Source organism: Balaenoptera physalus (genome assembly GCF_965194825.1).
Source record: "Balaenoptera physalus genome assembly, chromosome: 16".
Taxonomy (NCBI): domain Eukaryota; kingdom Metazoa; phylum Chordata; class Mammalia; order Artiodactyla; family Balaenopteridae; genus Balaenoptera; species Balaenoptera physalus.
In genome coordinates, this window is record NC_138898.1 from 28,756,830 (window position 1) to 28,777,536 (window position 20,707).

The following is a 20,707-nucleotide window of genomic DNA, read 5'->3' on the forward strand; positions in this document are numbered from 1 at the left end:
CAAAGTTCCCTCCATGGGTGAAGATGCAGATCTACTGCCCCCCATCCCATCTCCCAAGAGGGCAACGGGGAAGGATATTCCTGCTGCAGTTCTTCTGCTAAGACACAGCCTCCAGCACTGCACCCCCACTGCCACACCCTAACCCCATCCCCTTGCACCAAAGGGCAGGGGGAGGCACCTGAAAGTAACCACCATCACACAGAGCTGAGAAAAGCCAGCATAAAGCACTTTTATTGCAATAATAAAACTTGAAACTCATATGTAGTGCAGGGGGTGGGGTAGGCGTGGGCAAGTAGGCAGCAATTTCTCTCACCAAATCACTACACAGGACAGCAGAGGGTGAGAGGGAGGAAGGAGAAGCCAGGAAACTCTGAGATCAGCAGAGGGAGCTGAGCATCAAAAAACAGGAGATGCTGAAGCTGTGATGACCAGCATCATTTTCTTAAGACAACACTCAAGGATTTGTCATGATGGCTGGGCTTTCATGGGTGTTAAGTGTCTACAAACAGCACCTTCAATTTAACTTTCGATTAAAGTTCTTAAAATTTAGGAAGTGGAGCCTGGATAGCTATGAGATTTACAAAAGTCCTAAATATCCATTAGAAAACCACAGGATGGAAAAAAAGAAAAAAAAAAAAAAAAAAGCCAGGCCATGAAGAAGGCTTCAGAGGTCCCTGCTGGCCCAGTGACAGACACCTGTAGTGTCCAACATCTCAGTGAAAATGATCTGCTTTCAAAAGGCAGAGGGTTAAGGGGAGGGTGGGGGTGGGACAGTGGAGGCAAAGGCTCTCCCCTTCCCACTTTAGTTTTGGGTAGGGCTTTTAATTCAACCCGAGGACATCTCTCAACTTGGAGAATAATTCGGCCCTCAAAAGCGCCTCAAATCTGCTATGGCTTTGCAGCGCAGCAGCAAGAATGTTTAATATATAATAGATAAAACTTTCATCCAAAAAAAAATAAAATAAAATAAAGATTCTTGCACTCCCCCCAACACCAATTCCTATTCTAAAGTTAACCCATTATTTGTGCTGTTAATACTTGACTAGTACTTAACTGGAAACCTAGATCCAAAGGACTGAAACTCAATCTTCACCCCAAAACAAAAACAAACTAAAATGGGTAACTTGAGGTTTATGGCATATAGTTCAGGTCAACACACATACGAGGAGAAAGGGGAAGAGCAAAGCCGGTGACAGAACACATTCAGTCAGGGAAGATGTTTATACAAAGAGTGTAGTGGAACATCAGGAAAAGCTCCATACGGACTCGCTGTGCACATCTGGAGGCGCCAGATCCTTCCATGGCACATCTGCTGGAGACAGAAAGTTGGTGAGTTCCAGCAACTCAATGCTTTTTGGGTGCAGCAGGGACAGCCACAGGCTGCTGCCACACCAAGTCCCTTCCCTAACAGCTGTGAGGTCTGACTTGGCCCTCGCCCCTTCTGCTCCAGCTGGGGAGGGCCCACTGGGCTCGGGCTGGATTCCCAGGTGAGCAGCCTCCTTCCTGCTCATCTTGGTTGTGTTTTTTTTAAACCTAAGGTCACATTTCTGTTGCTGAGGATAGCAGGAGAGGCAAAGCCCACCAATGCAGCTGACAATACAGTTTCCCATTATCAATGAGTCTCCAACCTGGCTGCATATAGGAATCACCTGGGGGCTTTAAAAAACCTCAACACTTGGACCCCACTCCCAGTGGTGGCGGTTAACTGGTCTGGGGGGTGGCCTGGGCATCAAGAGAGTCTTTAAAGCTTCCCAGGGGCTTAAAGGTGCACAGCCCGAAGGTGGTTTTCCTCATGTTGAACAGACTGAGAAAATGTCTGCAGTCTTCATTCACTCTCTCAAACCTGTAACTTTCTGGGTTTGCCCTTGGGCTTTCCCTCAAGACCCTTTCATGAAGCTCTGAGCTGTGCTTTGGCAGTGTGTGGGGAGGCTTAGGCCAGGGTGACTCATAGCCATTCAGCCCTCTCTCCCCTCTTTCTCCCCTTCCTCTGTCCTTCCAGATTTCCAGAAAGCCTGTTCCCAAATCAGGGTAACTCCAAGACTTCCTCAAGTACATTATGTTCAAAGGACTCAGCTTTCCAGGGTGGGGACTAGGTGTAGACCTCTGGGCAGAGAGAGGCTCTGTAAAGTGTCAGAATTCCCTCCCGGCAGGAATGACAAGTGGGGTAGCCAGAGTCCTCAAACCTGACCAGGCCTGGATGACCCAGGTGTTTAGGGATCAAACCACTGGGAGGAAATAGCTAATAATAAAAAAGGCTCCTCTATTTAAAAAAGTCCATAGTAGGACAAAGGTACTCCATAACAGGCTGGCTGCCACTTGCTACCATTTTCAAACAAAAGCATTCTCACCCAGCCCCTGGCTGTGGCCCTCTGGTTCCAGGGGCGGGAGGGGAGCAAATGCAGAGGTCTGGGGCCATGTGGAAAGAAGATGACAAACATTCATGTGTTTTATGATTCTAATACCCACATGAAAAGTTAGGTGCCATTAGGATATTGAGTTTGGTTGCCTAGAAATGAGGGTAGAGGAAGGAAAAAAAGGTCCAGGAAGGGGATGCAGAAAAGGGTTCTGTCCGAATTTGCCACTGTCTGGATGTGACCTTGAGTAAGGCCTCAGTCTCCTCACTTGTTGCACAGAAAGGCTGACTTAGGTCCCTAAGAGCCTCTCCTAGACTGAGAGCATCCATTACACTTCATAAGCATCCTTAGGCCTCACCTTTCAACCCACTGATAACAAGCTGGCCTGCTGTCTGTCCTCGTGTGTCCTGGGCTTGCTCCCCGAGGCAGGTGGCCCAGGTGGTAATGCCTCTCTCATATCCTCTAACAGGCAGTAACCACAGACTGTATGGATGAGGGAGCTGCAGAAACTAGGCAGGGCAAGCAAAGTCAGTTATCCCAATCTTACCTCTAAAGAACTAAAATGCTAGCACTAAAAATTTGGCCTATATTTCCAGTTCCCAACTCAGTTTTAGGTCATAGGTTACATATAAAAATACTTAATTTAAACAGCTACCATCAGCTGCCCCATCCCCACGAGTTCTTTCAAGAGCACATGCCGTCCCTTTCCAAGGTGTACACTTAAAACTGAAAGGATAGCCAATAGAGGGAGACTGTAAAGGGAAAAAAACCCATGGCATTTTTGGTTCTCTCTGATGCTCATCAAACACCATGCATGACTTGGAAGGAGCAAAGGAAGGTCCTTCAGCACTAAGTTCCTTACCCAAGAATGGGGAGCTCAGGGAGGAGGCCATTCCTGTCATTCCAGTTTTAGAAGCTCCACATCAAAGACGAGAGTGGCATTTGGCGGGATGATGCCTGGGTGCCCAGTGGCGCCATAGGCATAGTCTGGGGAGATAGTCAGCTTGGCTCTCTGACCCACGCTCATCTGTGAAAAGAGCAAGGAAGAATGAATGAGCTGATGCAACCCCCAAATGTCTCCTTAAGAAGCAGAGCTGTGGTTACCTGCCAGGATGGTGTGACTAGGACATTCCAGTGACTGCACGGCTGCCTGGGCAGTGGGCACGCCCTCTATGGGATGTGGAGGTAGGCGATCAGGCTGGATGAGCCCTATATCTGTCTCCAAGGGAGCCGACAGCAGATCAAAATCCCTCTCGACTCCCAGAACCATCAGGCTCTCAAGCTTTCTGTCCAGGTCTCACTGATCTGACTCTGGGCAGCCATCACTCTAGAAGTGTCACCACCTGATCCTTCAGTGGCCTGTCACTAGAGGCGTCTATACTCTTCAAAAAGGAGTGCTTTGATTAAAACTTTGCTTTAAAAGAAAACACACAGAAAGTAATATTTGAGGCAATCTACTTTTCTATACTTTCTAGATTTATACTTGTACTCAGAAATACAGAAAAACTAAAAAAGACAGTATGATTTTCTGGGGTACAAACTACACTGTACAAAGCAGCATGCTAACTAACAACTGTGTGAAAAAGAGGAAAGTTTATATTTATACCTGCCTGTATAAACAGAAAACATCTTTGGAAGGACACAAATAATACCACCATTTCTCTAAGGGGAAAACAGAGGGTGGAGGGAAATGTTTCACTTATTAAAATGTATTTGCAGTTTTTCATTTTCTAATCAAATACACAAGTTTAAATATTTATTTTCTGAATAGTGAGGTTCTCTGCTCTATTCCCACCCTTTACCTATCTTTTTTAAGTCTCCATGTGTGCGTTCCTGGCTCTCTGACCCAGAACAAGAGATGGTGACTAAAGAGAAAGCTGCAGGCTTACTTCCTACAGCTCCCTTCAGAAACTGGGACATGTTGGACCAAGGTAGTAAGGAGAGTTGAAAGCATATGGCTTAATCTAATAAAATTCAAAACAATCATATCCTTTTACCCAGCAATTCCACTTCCAGAATCTGCTAGCAACCCAAATGCCCACTGCAAGGGGAGTGGTTTCACAGCACATGTGCACCACGGGTTAGCCAACAGAAAGAATATAGCGGCCTTAATTATACTAACATGGAAAGATGTCCAATACACATCGTTAGATAAAAAAAGCAAGCTGCCAAAACAGTACATGTGGCAGGATTGCAGACCTGTAAACACAGAAAACCAGAACACAATATCAAAAGAATAGGAAAAGGGGCACAAGACAACCCCCCTTCTTCCTGTGCTTTTAACTTACTTGCTAAATAAATATTCTACAGAGGAGTTTAAAAGAAGATGCTCTATGTAGGTCTCAGACCACCCAGACTTCTCACAAGTAACAGAGCTGTGACTGACCCAAAGAACCCTGGGTGCAGGGGGAGACTGGGCATCTCCCCAACACCCCACCATGCCTCACCAAGCCTGGGATGTGAAATAGACTGGTAACACTATCTTGGTGGCAGCTATGGCTCCTGGAACACACAACACAATGATTGTTCCAGTGCTGGAACAGCCACAGAAGATGAGTTGTGGGGTGGACAATGGTTGGCCCGGGAGATGGGGGATGGGCCACAGACCCAAGAGCCTGCCAGACTTCTGGGGTGGGAACAGGACGGGACAGAAAGGTATACTTGAAGAGGTTTCCAAAGGGAAGTAAGCCACAAAGATCCTCTCCTTTTTGTACTGCCAACCCTCAGTCATGCTGGAACAAAAATCTAGACACCTGGGAATGGGATAGCTTAAAGTTTCTGAAAGTTAAGCAGTTTATTTGGAGATAAATCAGTGATATTTTATAGAGGAAGTAGAGCAAAGTGTATTCTGGAAAAGAGAAAGACAAATCCTTCTCTCCACACTGGTTAAATCTCCAATTCTCTTTGGTGAGAGGAAATAGAGTAATTTATCCATCGTGGCAGGGCCTATTATAAAGCTCGCTGGGTCTTAGGCCACCGTAAACATCCCTTTACCTGGTTAGTGCCAAGAAGAAAATTCCTGGGCTTAGTGGAAGGATAAAATCCAACTGAAATTTGGCAACCCTGGGTCCCCTACTATCTACTGGGAATTTTGAAGACTTGGCAGAACAAAAGCTGTTTACACAAATTTGGAGGGGAGAGGTGAAGAAACACACTTAAGACAAGCAAAATGACTTTCTCCACAAGTCTGACCTCTCAGAAGTGGTCCGACACAACATGGTCAATAATAAGACAAACACAAATTAAAATGATACCGAGATAACATTTTTCACTCATTATATTGTCCTGAAGCCAAAACTTTTTAACAACACACCGTGCTGGAGGGCCTAGGAGAAGCAGGCACCTTCACAGCCCGCTGGTGGCAACTCAGTGTAATCCCCACAGATGGCAACCTGGCAGTATGTCAAAATCCAGTGCACACAGCCACTGAACCACTCACTCCACTTTTAAGAATCTGCCTATGGCAACACCTGCACAAATGTAAAATAAAGTCCATTCAAGATTAGTCACTGCAGTATTGTTTACAATATTGAAATACTGGAAATGACCCAAATGGCCATCAATAGGGTACTGGTCAAATAAATTATAGTACACCCAAGGGAATACAGGGAATACAGGCATACCTCATTTTACTGTGCTTCACAGATACTGTGTTTTTTACATATTGAAGGTTTCTGGCAACCCTGTGTTGAGTAAATCTACTAGTGCCATTTTTTCCATAGCATTTGCTCACTTCATGTCTGCCACATTTTGGTAATTCACTCAGTATTTCCAACCTTTTCATTATTATTATTTGGATGGCGATCTGTGATCTTTGATGTTACTACTGCAAAAAGATTATGACTTGTTGAAGGCTCAGATGATGGTTAGCATTTTTTAGCAATAAAATATTTTTAAATTAAGGTATGTACAGTTGACCCCTGAACAACACGGGTTTGAACTGCGTGGGTCCACTTACACATGAATTTTTTTCAATACTAAATACTACGTGATCCGTGGTTGGTTGAATCCCTGGATGAGGAACTGCAGACACAGAGGGCCGACTGTAAAGTTATACGTGGATTTTCAACTGTTCAGGGGGCGGGGGAGGGACGCCCCTACCCCCACATTGTTCAAGGGTAAACTGTCCATTGTTTTTTTAGACATGATGCTATTGCACACTTAACAGACTACATTATAGTGTAAACATAACTTTAATATGCCCTCGGAAATCAAAAAATTCACGTGACTCGTTTTATTGCAAGATTTGCTTTATTGTGGTGGTCTGGAACCGAACCTGCACTATCTCTGAGGTCTGGCTACACTATGTAGCTCTACGAGGAGGAGAGCTTCCTCCTCTTTTATGTCCTGGTATATGAAGTATCAGAGATGGATTACGTGAAAAAGCAAAGCACAGAACAATGTGTGTGTGTGTGTAAAAGAAAAAAAAGGGAGGCACTTAAAGAAATTCTACAAGAAACATTAATAAAAGGAGTTATTTGGGTGAGAGAGCCAGGAGTGAAATTTTTCCTACCTATAAACCTAATTTAAAAAGTAGACACTAGGAAACACAACGAAACAATGGAGAGCATACCTGGGCAACCCCTTCTTCCCAGCCTCGGATCACCTCCTGCTTACCCAGCACAAACTTAAAGGGCTTGTTTCTGTCCCGGGAGGAATCGAATTTCTTTCCATCTTCAAGCATCCCTGTGGAGAAGGGCAGTTGTAACATGAGCAACGAGGAGTAATGACACGAGGCAAGTCAGAGTCAGCAGCAGAGTGCCGGTCCCACGGGCCAGCACTGGAGGACCTGGCAGGGTGTCCTAGGAGGATTTCCTGTGTCCTCAGTGGGCCTCTGAGGAGCTGGGGTAGTCCCTCTACTCCAGGCTTGTGAACGCTCTTCCCCAGCTCCAAGCAGTAAGCTGATACAGAGGCAGGCAGTAGCCTACCTTGTTGTGGAGAATGGGGAAGTGGACCCACTCCTAGCAGGAATTCCCAGCACCCTGTGGGTTTCCTCCCAGACAGAGTAACTGTGGGCCCTTCAGGCACACCCAACAGCTCAAAGTCACTCCATGTACAAGAAGCCATATTCCTTCCTCAATTCATTTGTCATCTTTTACAGAAATGTGGGTAGTGTCAGAACTTAACTGAACTGTAGGATACCAGTTGGTGTCGGAGAATCAGAGAATCGGAGAAGTGGCATTGGAAGACACCAAAAACCTTTCACCAGTGAACTGCTAACGACTCTGAACTGTGGACAGTGTTTCCACTACGAGTCAGAGACTGGGCTAGGCACTTTCCACATATGAACTTATTCAGTCCTTCCCACAGCACTGTCCCCATTTCACAGAACTGAGGCAGAGAGAAGTGAACTTGTAAAGCTAGGCTATACATCCAAAGACCATGTTCATTCTACTATTCCAGTTTCCCAGAAGCGTGACAACCCATAATGGCAACCTCGACTAAAAGGGGGCATTCCAGAGATGGAGATGCCAGTGGGTGAGTGCCACGACAAAAGACGAATAGACACCTGCAACTCCTTGCTCAAAAAAGACCATCACATTGGTTTCTCCGGAAGCCAGTATCAGCCAATTGTGATAGCTGTCACTGAGGTCCTGAAAACTCACACCAGGATCCTAGACTGGAAGGGGCCAGCCAGTTGCTGACATGTAACTAACACAAAGCTGATTTCATTGGAGGCGGAGATTGGGCAGCCACCATGGTTCTAAATTAAGCAACACTCAGAAGACCCAGCAAAACACAGAAGTCTGTTGTGTTTGTATGTTTTCAGAGGTGGAGGGAAATCCCAGCCTAAAAAACAATGTCAACACTGGCAGGTGGAATGGGGAAGCAGAGATCAATTGACAACTTTATCACAGCTACCAGACTTTCTGTATTTTGACAAAATAGGAAACGGGGGGGAGGAGGGGGGAAGGAACTGCTGTCCTAACAGAATAGGAGGGGAGACAGATGTCCTGGGCGCAGAGTGGGTGCTGACACTGCCTGAAGCCTGGAGCTGAGGACTGAGAGGGAGACAGGAGGATGGAGATCTACCCCTGCCAAGTCAGTGCAGAGCCAGGAACTGGCACCCCAGAACTAACAAGTTGGGGTGTACATGTAGCTCCTCCTTTACCAGAACACAATCAATACCTGATAAAAGGAATGATAAACGGCAGGACTTGAATAGTTTTTTATAAATGAGAAACTGAGAGAAGACTAGGTCTCCACTTTCCATAATACTACGGACGTTCCCTTTAACCCATTTCAAGTTCTTCGTACACTGACCCCACCCCAACTGAACTCAGCATTAAGGGTGAGAGGAGACTGAAGACCAGAACTAGCCTCTTCCTGGTCTATGCTCTTTAGAGCAGACCCTGAGTAGAGCCCCAGGGCTTCCTGAGCAGCCACGGTAGACAGGTAACTAGGTGAGGAAGCCACGTGGGAAAGAGCCAAGGATGGGAGGGTGGTCCCTGGCCTCTAAGTCCTGACTATCTGCAAAGGCTGGCTGGACAAAACTCAAAGAGAAAACCTGCCCAGAGGGGCACCTGAAACACAGGCTATAGCACATTCCAGACCCTTGGAAAACCCAGACCCTGCACTCCCACCCCCCATTCTAACAACATCAAATTTCCAGGAGCAGCAACAGCCTGGCCCAGGAGACGAACTGGAATCAATCCAAGCCTTCCTCCTATGCCAGAGTTGGTGTGAGGTGGCCGTATGGGCCAGTTAGGGCACTTGGACCAACTGTGAAGTCTACTGGAATCTTGCAGGAAAGACCTGCCTCACTGGTTAAAAAAAAGAAACACATCCAGGAAGAAAGCTCCTGCCCTCCCTTCCTGTTGCATGCTGTCATGTGAGGATGTGATGTCTGGAGCCATGGCAGCCACCTTGTAACCACAAAGTCAGCCAGGAACCCCAGAATGGTAGTCCCATTGCTCTGAACCAGCCCCAAACCACCTCCTTTAAGACCTGCATTCTAGGTGATTAAAAATCTGCTTTGCCTTAAGTCAGATTTCCAGTTACTTGCAACTGAAAGTAACCTTATTGGAAAGAGGTAAATATTTTATTTGACATTTACTTAGTACACCCCACTGTAGCGCTGCCATGAGAGAAGTAACAAAGAAATGGAACTCAACAACCCACATCAGTAAGAGCTATCACTGTGACAACAGACCAGTGTGTTATGTCAGGACCCAGTATACACATAAATGTGTATAAATGAAGCAAAATTTACATGTAACAGTTACTATGTGGGATGCACTTCTCATTTCTAAAAAGACTGCTGATTGTGACTCTCTAGATTTATTTCATGATACATTAATGGGTTGCAAGTCACAGTTTAAAAAAATACAGTATACCTACAAAAGAATTATATTATTTCCTACCAAATTTGAACATGCGCCCAATCAGAGCAAGATCATATTTTGATTGCAATAAAAACCACTGGGTACTGAGACAGACTCCCTACACTTTCCTTTTATCCCTGATCAAATGCAATTGCCAAGCAACTTCTAGATGTTACATGCATCCATCCTGCTTTGCCTGAAGGTGAGATGTTTCAACTGTCTGACTGGTACCAGGCTGGGGGCACAAGGTGAGACTCAGCCTCTACCTGCTGCTGAGCCAAACTGGAGAAGTGGATGCTCTTCAGTGCAGAGACTGTGGGTCTGGGAAAATGTCCCCCTTAAGCTTTTCTGGGACACTGAGGGGCAAAAAGAAACCATAAAAGCCAAGATACAGGATTTCTAAGTAAAGGGGCTTTAAGCAGGAGCTTTGCCAAGGATCCTTATTCTCCTACCCTATTTCAGATGAGCTGCTGTCCCTGGGAAGAGGACATGAGCCTCACTCCAGAACTTGAGAGCATGGTCATCCTCTGTCAATCTCACCTACTTCCTTGGAGAAGAAATCTTCACAGGGAAGGTTAGGTGGTGGTGTTGGTAAAGGTGGGGTTCCTTACATGTGAGGAGGGAATTTCCTATAATCAAAGTCCAAAGGGTAAACGATATCCAAAGATCTGAGCAGGATGTCACACAATTGGCACAGGCTAAAGGGGCCAGGAGGTGCTAGAAAAAAGGCTTCTCCAATGCGGAGGAAGAGACCACCTTCTGTATGGCTATAATTTGCAGGGTGAGGAAGGAGGTGATTAAAGAGAGGAAGCAATGTCCATTAAGAAGCAGGAATGAATGTGCATACAATGCTTTCTGGAGTGGGAATTAGGTTTGTCGGTATTGAATGCAGAACATAAGAGAAGCTGTGACATCAAAACCAGTAGTTTTGGCCAAGATGGAGGAAAAGGGATCAGATTTACCCTCCTAACTAAACAACCAAAAATTAAAACAAAAACAAAAAGACAACAAACTAACAAAAGAAAAGAAATGAAATGAAATGAAAAGAAGAGAGAGAAACAACCCAGACAATAGTTAAACACTTAAGACACTGGACACTGCAATGAAAAACTGTGATCCCTGAGAGATGGGAAACTAACAAGGCGAGCCCTGTCTGCCCCAGCTTATATCCTTGGGAGTTTCCAGGGAGAAGAAAGTGGGACGGAGCTTAAGTCCACAGGACAAGTACCAGGGAGGGGAGAGCTGTAGAGGAAGACCCCCGGAGGTATACAGAGGGTCCCCCTTAGGTATTCAGTACAGTACTAATCAATGCATGTGTTTGAGGAAGCTTCTCAAGGTCTGGAAAAGCATCCAAAAGGTTTAGAAGAAACAGTGCTCAGAGCTTACACAGGGCTGGGATCAGTGCCTGTTCCCATCAGCCAGACTGAAGAAAGTCATGGTTCATGAGGCACTGGGTAGGAAACCCAGGAAGATCTTGCCTCAGCAGTGAGGAATAATCAGCCCCAAACTGAGCACTGCTCTGGGACCCTCCTAACAAATTGTAAAAGCAAGACCCCAGGGACTTCCCTGACAAGCCAGGGATTAAGACTCCATGCTTCCACTGAAGGGGGCGTGAGTTTGATCCCTGATGGGGAACTAAGATCCCGCATGCCGCATGGCGCGGCCAAAAAATGAAGGAGGAAAGGAAGAATTAAAAAAAAAAAAAAAAAAAAAAAAAAGCAAGACCTCAAAGGATCAAACTATTTCCAAGTAACTTAAGTGCTTCCCAGTACAAAGCTCAAGAAGATTTTTAGGAATAAAAATATCCAACACCCCAAAACATAAAATTCACAACGTCTAGCATCCAAAGATTACCAAGCATGCAAAGAGGCAGGAAAACACAACCCACAATGCAACTAATCAATCAATTGAAAACAACTCAGAACTGATACAGAGGTTAGAATTAGCAGAGAAGGACAATAAGATTTAAGTCAAACTTCCAGGGATGAAAACTACAACGCCTGAGATGAAAAATACAGTGGGCTTTTAGAACAACTGGATATCCGTAGGCAAAAAGTAAAAACCTGGATCTATACTTCATATAATCAAATATCAACTAAAAATCAACTCTAAATGAACACTATAAAACTTCTAGATGAAAACATAGGGAAATAATCTTTGTGACTGTGGGTTAGGCAAAGATTTCTTAGATATGAGGTTAAAAAGCACAATCCATAAAGGATAAAATGAACTTCATCAAAAATGAAAACTTCTGCACTTTAAAAAATACTTTTAAGAGAATGAAAAGTCAAGCCACAGACTGGGAGAAAATCTTTACGAAGCATATATCTCATAAAGGACTTGTGTCCAGAATATATAAAAAGCCCTCAAAACTCAACAAGAAAACAACTTAATTTAAAAAAGGCAAAAGACTTGAATAGATTTCACTGAAAAAGATTAAAAAATGGCAAGTAAGCACATGAGGATGTTCAACCTCATCATCATTACAAAAACGCAAGTTAAAACCACTAGGAGGTATGACTACTACCGATTAGAATGAGTACAACTAAAAAGACTCATCGTATTATGTACTGGTGAGGATGTGGAGGAACTGGAATTCTCACACATGGCTGGTGGGAACTTAAAACAGAACAACCACTTTGGAAGACAGTTTGGCCGTTTAAGTTAAACATACACCTCCCATTTGACCCAGCCATTCTACTCCTGGATATTTAGAGAAATGACACTTATGGCTATACAAAAAGACTTATATACACTAACATTCATAGCAGACTTACCTGTAATACCTAATAACTGGAACAACCCAAACATCTGCCAACTGGTGAACAGATAACCAAATATATCCATACAATAGAAAATTATTTGGTAATAAAAATGAATGAATTATTGACACATGGGACAACATACTCTCAACATAATTATGCTGAGTGGAAGAAGCCAGACAAAACAGTACATACTATATGATTCCACTTATATAAAACTTCAGAAAAATGCAAACTGACCTATGCTGACAGAAAAGCATATCAGGGGTTATTGGCGATGGGAAGAAGGGGGAGATTTCAAAGAGGAACAAAGAAACATACCAAAACTTATGAAGCTGTACACGCTAAGTAGCAGCAGTTTACTGCAAGTCAATTATGCCTCTGTAAAACTGATATTTTAAAAAAACGGAGAGAAAGGGAAAAAAGTGAGATTTACTAAAATCCTACATATGTTTACCTCCTACACCCAACCTGGCAGTGGATGGCAGGTGCTTCCTCTGTCTGGGAAGGAGCAGGTAAAGCAGGCAGCAAGTCAAGCCTCAGCAGTTGCTCCCATTTTAACCCTGGACATCTCCATGCCAGGACCTGGAGCCCTTGAACAGCAAAACCACCTGCCAAGTTAGCACTGTAATTTCCTAGAGAAAGCACGCTCTGCTGAGAGAAGGCAGCTGAGGTTACAGTTCAGACATGACAGCCACTCTTAGCAAAAACCTGGATCACCAGCATGACCTTCTATCTGCAGAACTGACTGATTCTACTTCTGATGCCACACAAATCTATACCTCACGACCCAGAAATTGCCTAGGATAGCCAAGTATTCTTGATTTCAAGAATTAATTCTCGTCTCTCCTGACTGAACGCAGCTCAAGGTCACAGACCTGGACTCAGAGTTCTGTTCTATGTCCCTGTGGCACTCAGCTCAACCCCTGGCACTCACAACACCGGCACTCATGAGCACTTTTCGATTTGCTTCATTTGCATGGTTTTGAAGAACTAGCAGGACAAGCGAGAGGCTTCCATTTCTGGAGCTCTTCCCTACATGGGAAGAAGAATCTGAGGGGTAGTCCCAGAATGGCAGTTTTTACTTTTGGCACTTCTAAATTACTCATCAGTAAGAAAAATGTGAAAATTTGGGGGGTCTCCAGTTAAAAGCACAAGGCCATGAAAGGAGTGAAAGCTATGGCTGCCTGAGGGACTGTTAAAGCAGCTTCTGGCTGGAAGGCAGTTGACATCACCTTCGCCTGGGTCTCCTCCCAAACTGTTTTAGCTGTTCTTTGGGGGAAGAACCAGGCTGAAATCCCTGGAGAGGGAGCAGGAGGGCTTTAAAAATAGAGAGAGAGCGCGCATGAGTGTGGGGAAGTCTCCAGGTCCTCTCCCCGGCAGCACTCCTCCCACAGCTTGGCTCTTTCGGCTCTTTCTGCTGCTCGTCTGTTAGGGAGGGTTCTTTCTTGCTCCAAATGAACCAGCAGAGGCAGACTCGGCCAGCAGCTGCTGTGCAAAGGTCCCTCAGACTGTGTCTCTGATGCTCGGCCCATGTCATAGAAGCAGTGGTTAAGACCCAAGGCCAGGGAATTCCCTGCCTGTCCAGTGGTTAGGACTCCATGCTCTCATTGCTCTCCTATTAATGTCTAATATTTGCTTATTAATCCTATTTTTTCTGTTTTCCAGAAAACACAGAGGCAGGAGCTGTCAGGTATAATGGTTAAAGGCATGAATCCTGGAGGCTGGCTCCAGATTATTACAGTAAGTCCCTGCTGGTCTCCCTGTTTCTGCCCTTGCTCTCCTACAGTTTGAATTTGACATGGCAGCCAGAGTGACATTCTTTTAAAATACAGGTCAGACCCTATTACCCTTGTGTTCAAAACCCTCCCCTAGTTCTTCATTTCACTCAGAATAGAAGCTGAAGTCCTTAAAATGGCCTACAAGGCCCTGTAAGAGCTGCCACCCCACAGCACCACCTCTCTGACTTCATCTCTGATTCCTCTCACACTTCTCCACTCAAGAACACTGTTTTCTTATGTTCTGTACACACACACCAGGAATACTCCCACCATAGGGCCTCTGACCTTGCTGTTCCCTCTGCCTAAAATGCTCTTACCCAGTCACACGGATTACTCCCTTACCTCCTTCAGGTCTTTGTTCAAATGTCACTTTCATTGTTCTATCTAAAGTTTCAACCTTCTCCTGTTCCCTCAGCACTATTGGCTAATATCCAATGTTTGCTTATTAATCCTATTTATCACCTGTCTTTCCCATTACAGTTTAAGATCTACGAAGGCAGGGACTCTGTCTTCGTCACGCCTATATTCCTGGTACCCAGAACAGTGCCTTGCATATAACAGATGGTCAATGACACTTGTAGAAAAATCAAAGGCACCTTTGCCCCCACCAGGCCTTGCACACATTTGGCAAGCCCCTGACTGAGCCACACACATCCAAGACCATGTGGCACTTCTAGCCCCAAGTGTGGGCTGCTCAAGGCACTTCCCTTATAATGTTAATTAAGCACAAGGGAAGGCACTCCCTACAAGGTAGGCACCTCCAGGGCAAGGTTGAGGCTTCCCCCCCTGCCCAGCTCCTAACACATTCGTTGAATGACTGAGGGAAAGGTTTGGTGTGCTGACCTGTGTGTGTGGGTGAGAGAGGAAGGAGTGGTTACAACTTTATCAATCCACAGGGATTGGGCAAAGTCCAAAATGTTGTAAATATTCTCTTTCTTATTCTAACCCAAAGGCAACAGAAGTATGATACCAATCATAACAGGAATGTGGGCTTTCCACACTCCAGCCGGAGTCTAGTGCCAGGTCCTAACTGACCACTCAAAATGGTCACTGAGTACCTACTCCATGCCAGGCACCAGTGGGGACAGAACCTGGAGAACACCACTTGTGTGGGTCTGGCCTCCTGGAGCCTGCAGTCTCCTGGGGAAAGGGTAGATGGAACTACACACAGCCTGACTGTGAGGAAAGCAAAGGACGGGTGCCTTGTTGGAGACAGAGGCATGAGTGTGTGTGCATGTGCGAAGAACCACTTTAGTCAAGGGTCAGGGGAGACCCACTGAGGCGGTGTCATTTAAGCTGCAAGAAGAGCCTGCCATGTGGTGGGAAGTGGGGGCAGTGTGGCTGCACCTAAGCACAGGGGCAGAGACCTTCCTGGGGGGATAGCCTGGTGTGTTTGGGGAACCGAATGCAGGCCAGGGTGGCCTGAGCTCCTGGGAAGGGAAAAGTAAAGGCAGTGAGAGCAGAGACAGCAGCATCCAGGAGCTGATTATTCCCCCTTTTCTCTCCCTTTCCTCCTCCTGCTCTTTATACTGCTAGAATTTATCGGGCCAAAGTTAAAGGCTCCTGAGGGAAGAAATGCAAGGACTCAGTTGAGTTCCTCAGTAGGTAAAAAAAATAGGGAAAACAGAAATATGAATCAACAAGTACTGCCATGAGCACCAAAGGGAGAACTGGATAATACATGCCTAAGTTATCCAAAACACCCCTGGCCTTTTCCATGGGAAATAGCAGGTGACAATCCTATTTTTAGAGAAAACTCCAAGGCAGACAAATGAGTTTATAGATACAATGAACTCAATCAGTATTTTACAAAAATCAGTTTTTAACCACCAAACATGTTCAAGTTAAAATTTTTATGGTATAAATTATACCCAATAAAGTTGTTAATGAAAAAAAAAAAAAAAAGTCTATGAGACCCACTGAAAGGAACCAGACCTCTTTGGAGAAGTGACTGATGCCAGTATCAGAGAAGTAAAACAAGGAAATGATTAAAAATAGTGGGAGTATGTCAAAAAGGTACTGGAGCCTGCCTGAAGGGGCTCCTACTGGCTAATTTTGGGACAATGTGAGTAGCAAAAAGAATAATGAATATCTATGATTTTAAGGCTCCAAGTAAAATATATGAGTTCCTAGTATACTAAAAACAAATAAATAAATAGATAGAGGCGGGGAAAAGTCCCTTGTCACCATGGGGGATGACTATAAAGCCAATTCCTGACCTTGGTGATTGGTGATTAAAGAATTAAGTTTTACCCTGTGTAATAGTAGAATGGTAGTTAATAAATGTAGAAGATATGAAAAAAAATTTTAAATTACCACTTTGTAAATGCCAATGAAATAGTTTCTTCTGGTAAGAATCATCAATTGATGTAAAAACCAGTAGGTGAAAGGCTGATGAGGAGCAGAGCACGTGGAGGATGTCCAAGCACTTCACAGACGGCCCGCTAATTGCAAAGGGTAAAATGCACCTTCACAAAAAAGATCAAATTTAGCATTACAAATAGTAATGCTCCCCACGGTGTGCTGAGTACAAAGTGCACGACATTCTGTAAGAAGTCTTCACGTTAAAGTGTTTTAACCAGAAACTATTTAGACATTTCAACTCCTAGTTTACTGGAAATCAAGGCAGTGGAAGGAGTTAGACAACAACCAAGAGAAAACAATGAGACAGACATGGGGTATTCTATAAGGTAATAAGCCTTCTCTCTTTGGAAAAGCAGTGTGAGGTGTGAAGACTCTTCTAGATTGTTACTATAGACATAATATCCAACTGAACCTCAACAGAATTCTGGTTTTCACTTCGAAGACAACTGGGGTAGTTTCAATATGAATTTGGCTTTAGATACTACTGAATCATTTAAAATTTTCTCAGATGTGACCAGTAGCAGGATAGGGAGAATACTCTCATTCTTACAGCACGCTCAAGAACTTAGAGAAGTATCATGATGTCTGCAAATTACATGGCTCAGCAAAACACCCAACATAGATATCTACCTACATATACCTGTAAGTAGACAGAAATGGCAAATATGACTAAACGTCAACCATCGTGGAATCTAGGTAGTGAGCACATGGTATTTATTATTCTTTTTTGATTTTTCTCTATGTCTGACAACTTCACAAATAAGAGCTGCACGTAGATGCAACAATACTATGAGGTCTTTGGTTCATTTAAAGCAAGTGAGCCTTCTTCTGCTCTCACCTGTGGAAGAAGAGAGCTCGGCATCCGTGTAATTCTGTTTTTTGGTAATCACAGTCCCAGAGGAAAGAAAATAATGCTTCCATAGCAAGGTCTATTTTCAAAATGTTAAAGTCCAGTTATGTTAAGGAAACTTGAGGAGAAAAAGGACTGACACCTTAACTTGCTCACACAGCCAAGCTGGTGTAGCCCAACCCTGCCCCTCTCATACCCGCCAAGAAACAACAACAACACTAAAAACCTACCTTGGTCCCCAAACTGAAGAGAACAACTGCAGCTTTCTTAGACAATATATTCTGTAGGCAATGTGTAGGCCTGTTTTGAGATGAATCCTCACTCAGATGCATCTCTTTTTTATAATTACCTATTTCCCCACCTGTGAAATGGAAGGGTGATAAGGTCTCAGCCTATCCAACTCTGCCAATGCTAAACTGCAGGGACAATATACCACTTAGTGCCTAAGACGCAGGGGCCTTTAATGAGATTATGTGCAATAACAGCGTCACTGTTGCTGCTGCCCATCCCAGAATGCACCTGCCCCAGCAACTCCTCACAGCAGGCACTGTTACTCCCATTTTACAGATGGCACATGGAAGCTGAGAAAAGTGGATCAATTTGCCCAAGCTAAGATCCGAACCCAGCAAAGGACCCACATCTTCTTCGGGGATCACTGTCCACCTGGTACCACCTCTGCACACCTGCCCTTGGCACACTCTATACACCCAGTGTACAACCAGGGCCCTGTTTCTGCACTTGCCACCAATAGTCCACATAGTAGCCAGACTGCAGTGTGTCCTGTTAAAAGTCCAAATCAGCTCATGACCCTCTAATGGTTCATCTCAGAGAGAAAACCCATGTTCTGATAATATCCTACAAGGCCCCACATCACCTCATCTCCTACCACTTTCTCTCTCACACAATCCACGCCAGCCAGGCTGGTCTCCTCACTGTCCCTCTCATACACCAAGCATGCTCCAGCCTCAGGGCCTCTGCAGTAGCTCCTCCCTCTGCCTGGAACACTCTTCCCTAGACAGCCACACTGCTCACTCCCCAACTTCCTTTGGGCAAATATTAAAATGTCACTTTGTCAGAGGCCTCTTCCAACCACCCTCACTAAAAGCAGCAAAGCCCCTTCCCAGGTCCTCTGCTTTAATCTCTCTCCACAGAGCTTCTCACCACCTGACGGGTCACACCTTCGTGCTATGACTCTCATCCCCACCAGATCAGGTCTTTGTTTAGTTCACTGGCCGTGTCCCTGCGCCTGGCTGCTTGCTGTTGCTCAATCTGCTGTAGGAAGGAAAAGGGTCCTGTTGTGGCCCTGCCCAAACAGTTACAGCCTGTCTGCCTGAAGCCGCCACACATCGCGGAATCCATCTGAGCAGTCTCTGCTGGGGGCGAGCCTTCCTCCAGACATCAGATCATCAGCCAAGAAACACCCAGCAGGGGAGTGGGTGGAATAAAGCAGAGAGGAGAGGGGAGACAGAGGCTAAAGAAAAGCAAGGGGCTGGGGGCGGGGAGGGGGACTGCAGGAAAGGGACCACACCTGCCCTGGGAGTTGCATCGTCCCTCCAAGTGGACCTCCTGAGGAGATGAAGCCAAGAGATCCTTGGTTTTTCTCAGTCAGAAGCCAGGCTACAGACAACTTAAACCCGATCCCAAGGACAAGATGTCAACTATAATAAAAGGATTCTTCAATCCACTTGAGGCTGCTCTGACAATGGCAGGCATGTGGCCTGCTGATGTGAGTAAAAGGGACATAAGCCTAGCTGTGTGTCAGGACAAGCTCAACTATAAAGATGATGAAGCTACCGGAGGCAAGGAGAGAGCCATGAGGATCCACTTGATTCTCAAGGCACATATTTGGCAGATTACCATTCCACCTCCTTCCTCCCACCTCAATGCCCGCCTGTCATGCTACTAGGAGGTGCTTGGCTGGTGACAGTACAGTTTTCATTTTCCCTTCTGGCACTACGATGAGGCGGCACAGGCCTCTTTTGGGGCGGTGCTCATGCTGTGCTCTGCTAGAGGCCACAGAAGGCACCAGAGGGAGCCCAGAGAGTAGCATCCAGGATACAACTGGCAGCCACCAGTAGCATTTAAAACATCCATGTGGTCAAAGTCAGCCTGTGATAATCATATCTCTGGTGATTGAGAGAAGATTTTGGCTTCCTTACTTCCAATGCTGATTCTTAGAAGCTGCCCCCAAATCAGCTGTAGCAGATCCCTGGCCAGAGCGGACTGGATCTAGAGTATTCACCCGACCTGAACCTGGGTCAATGAGATTCTCCCTCCTAGGAACTGTAACCACTGGAGCCACACAGCCAAGCAATCTGAGCTAGCTCTGCGAAAGAAGACAGAAACGGGGCACGGGGGTGGGAGGAGGGCGGGTGGGCAGGCAGGAACGTCCACCATCTACAACTTGGGAGAAGCAGGAAAACAGAAAGCTGTAACAGGAGACTACTGAAGCAGGCAGGTAGAGAAAGACACAGATGAAAAGTAGGAGCATCATGAGAATTTCTCCGTTCTCGAGGTCCAGTGGGCCTCTTGCCTTTGAGGACCCCCAGATTTTTATGATACTCCCCACCATGTTCCCTCGAGATGGATTCTGTTCCCAGTGGCTTAAAAGCCATAATTGCTCTAGATGAAATCTCAAAGCGCCTACCCATTCCTCTCACGCCCCCACAGGTCTCAAATGGGTTCTTTCTGGGAGGCTGGTGGCAAAGACCCACAGGAACAAAGCCGCCTGCCCAAGAACAGCCTATTCTGTTGAGTATGAGAGGCAGAGCTGGCTTCTCACCAGGGCGTCTCTGTAGGGCTTATCAAAAATGAAATAAAAAAGAAAGCTCTTGTCCTAATGCATGCCAGGGTCCTGCTGCTGTTCTGGGAACGTGTGGGTGGGTGCCGCCCTCGAGGAAAACACAGACTTGGAGAAGAGGCACTGGGAGCCCTGATGGTGCTCTGGGTCCCACGACCATCTGTTCTCTTAGGAAAAGGCTCCAGACATGCTGTGTGGGGACACTTCACCAAGAGGCACAGTGAAATGTTGTTCTGCCTACATGTGGGTGTCCAGTCCTACCATCAGCACCAGAAGATGGGAGATCCAAGGACAAGAGGCACAGACTTGGGAGTGGGACAGGTGTAGCCAATTATCCTAATGTGGCTACCTCCAAACCGGGAGGAGAAGGGGTCAGCAGTCACCTCATCATCTCTCTGAGTCCCAGTCTCTGCCCCAGTTGGCTGTGGGAACTGAATGAACTGCCCACTCACCCAGCACTGTAAAAGGCAA

The 20,707-nt window shown here is 45.6% G+C and overlaps 1 protein-coding gene across 1 annotated transcript in view; it reads right to left on the minus strand.

Moving 5' to 3' along the window:
• Nucleotides 1-205: 205 nt before the first annotated feature.
• Nucleotides 206-20,707, minus strand: part of FKBP1A (FKBP prolyl isomerase 1A) — a 21,850-nt gene continuing 1,348 nt past the window's right edge. The window contains exons 3-5 of the mRNA XM_082429901.1: nt 6,928-7,040; nt 3,217-3,381; nt 206-1,309 (exon numbers count right to left, since the gene is read on the minus strand). Coding sequence (XP_082286027.1) covers nt 3,253-3,381; nt 6,928-7,040 — 242 coding nt within the window. The 3' untranslated portion in view covers nt 206-1,309; nt 3,217-3,252. The remainder of the gene's footprint in view (nt 1,310-3,216; nt 3,382-6,927; nt 7,041-20,707) is intronic.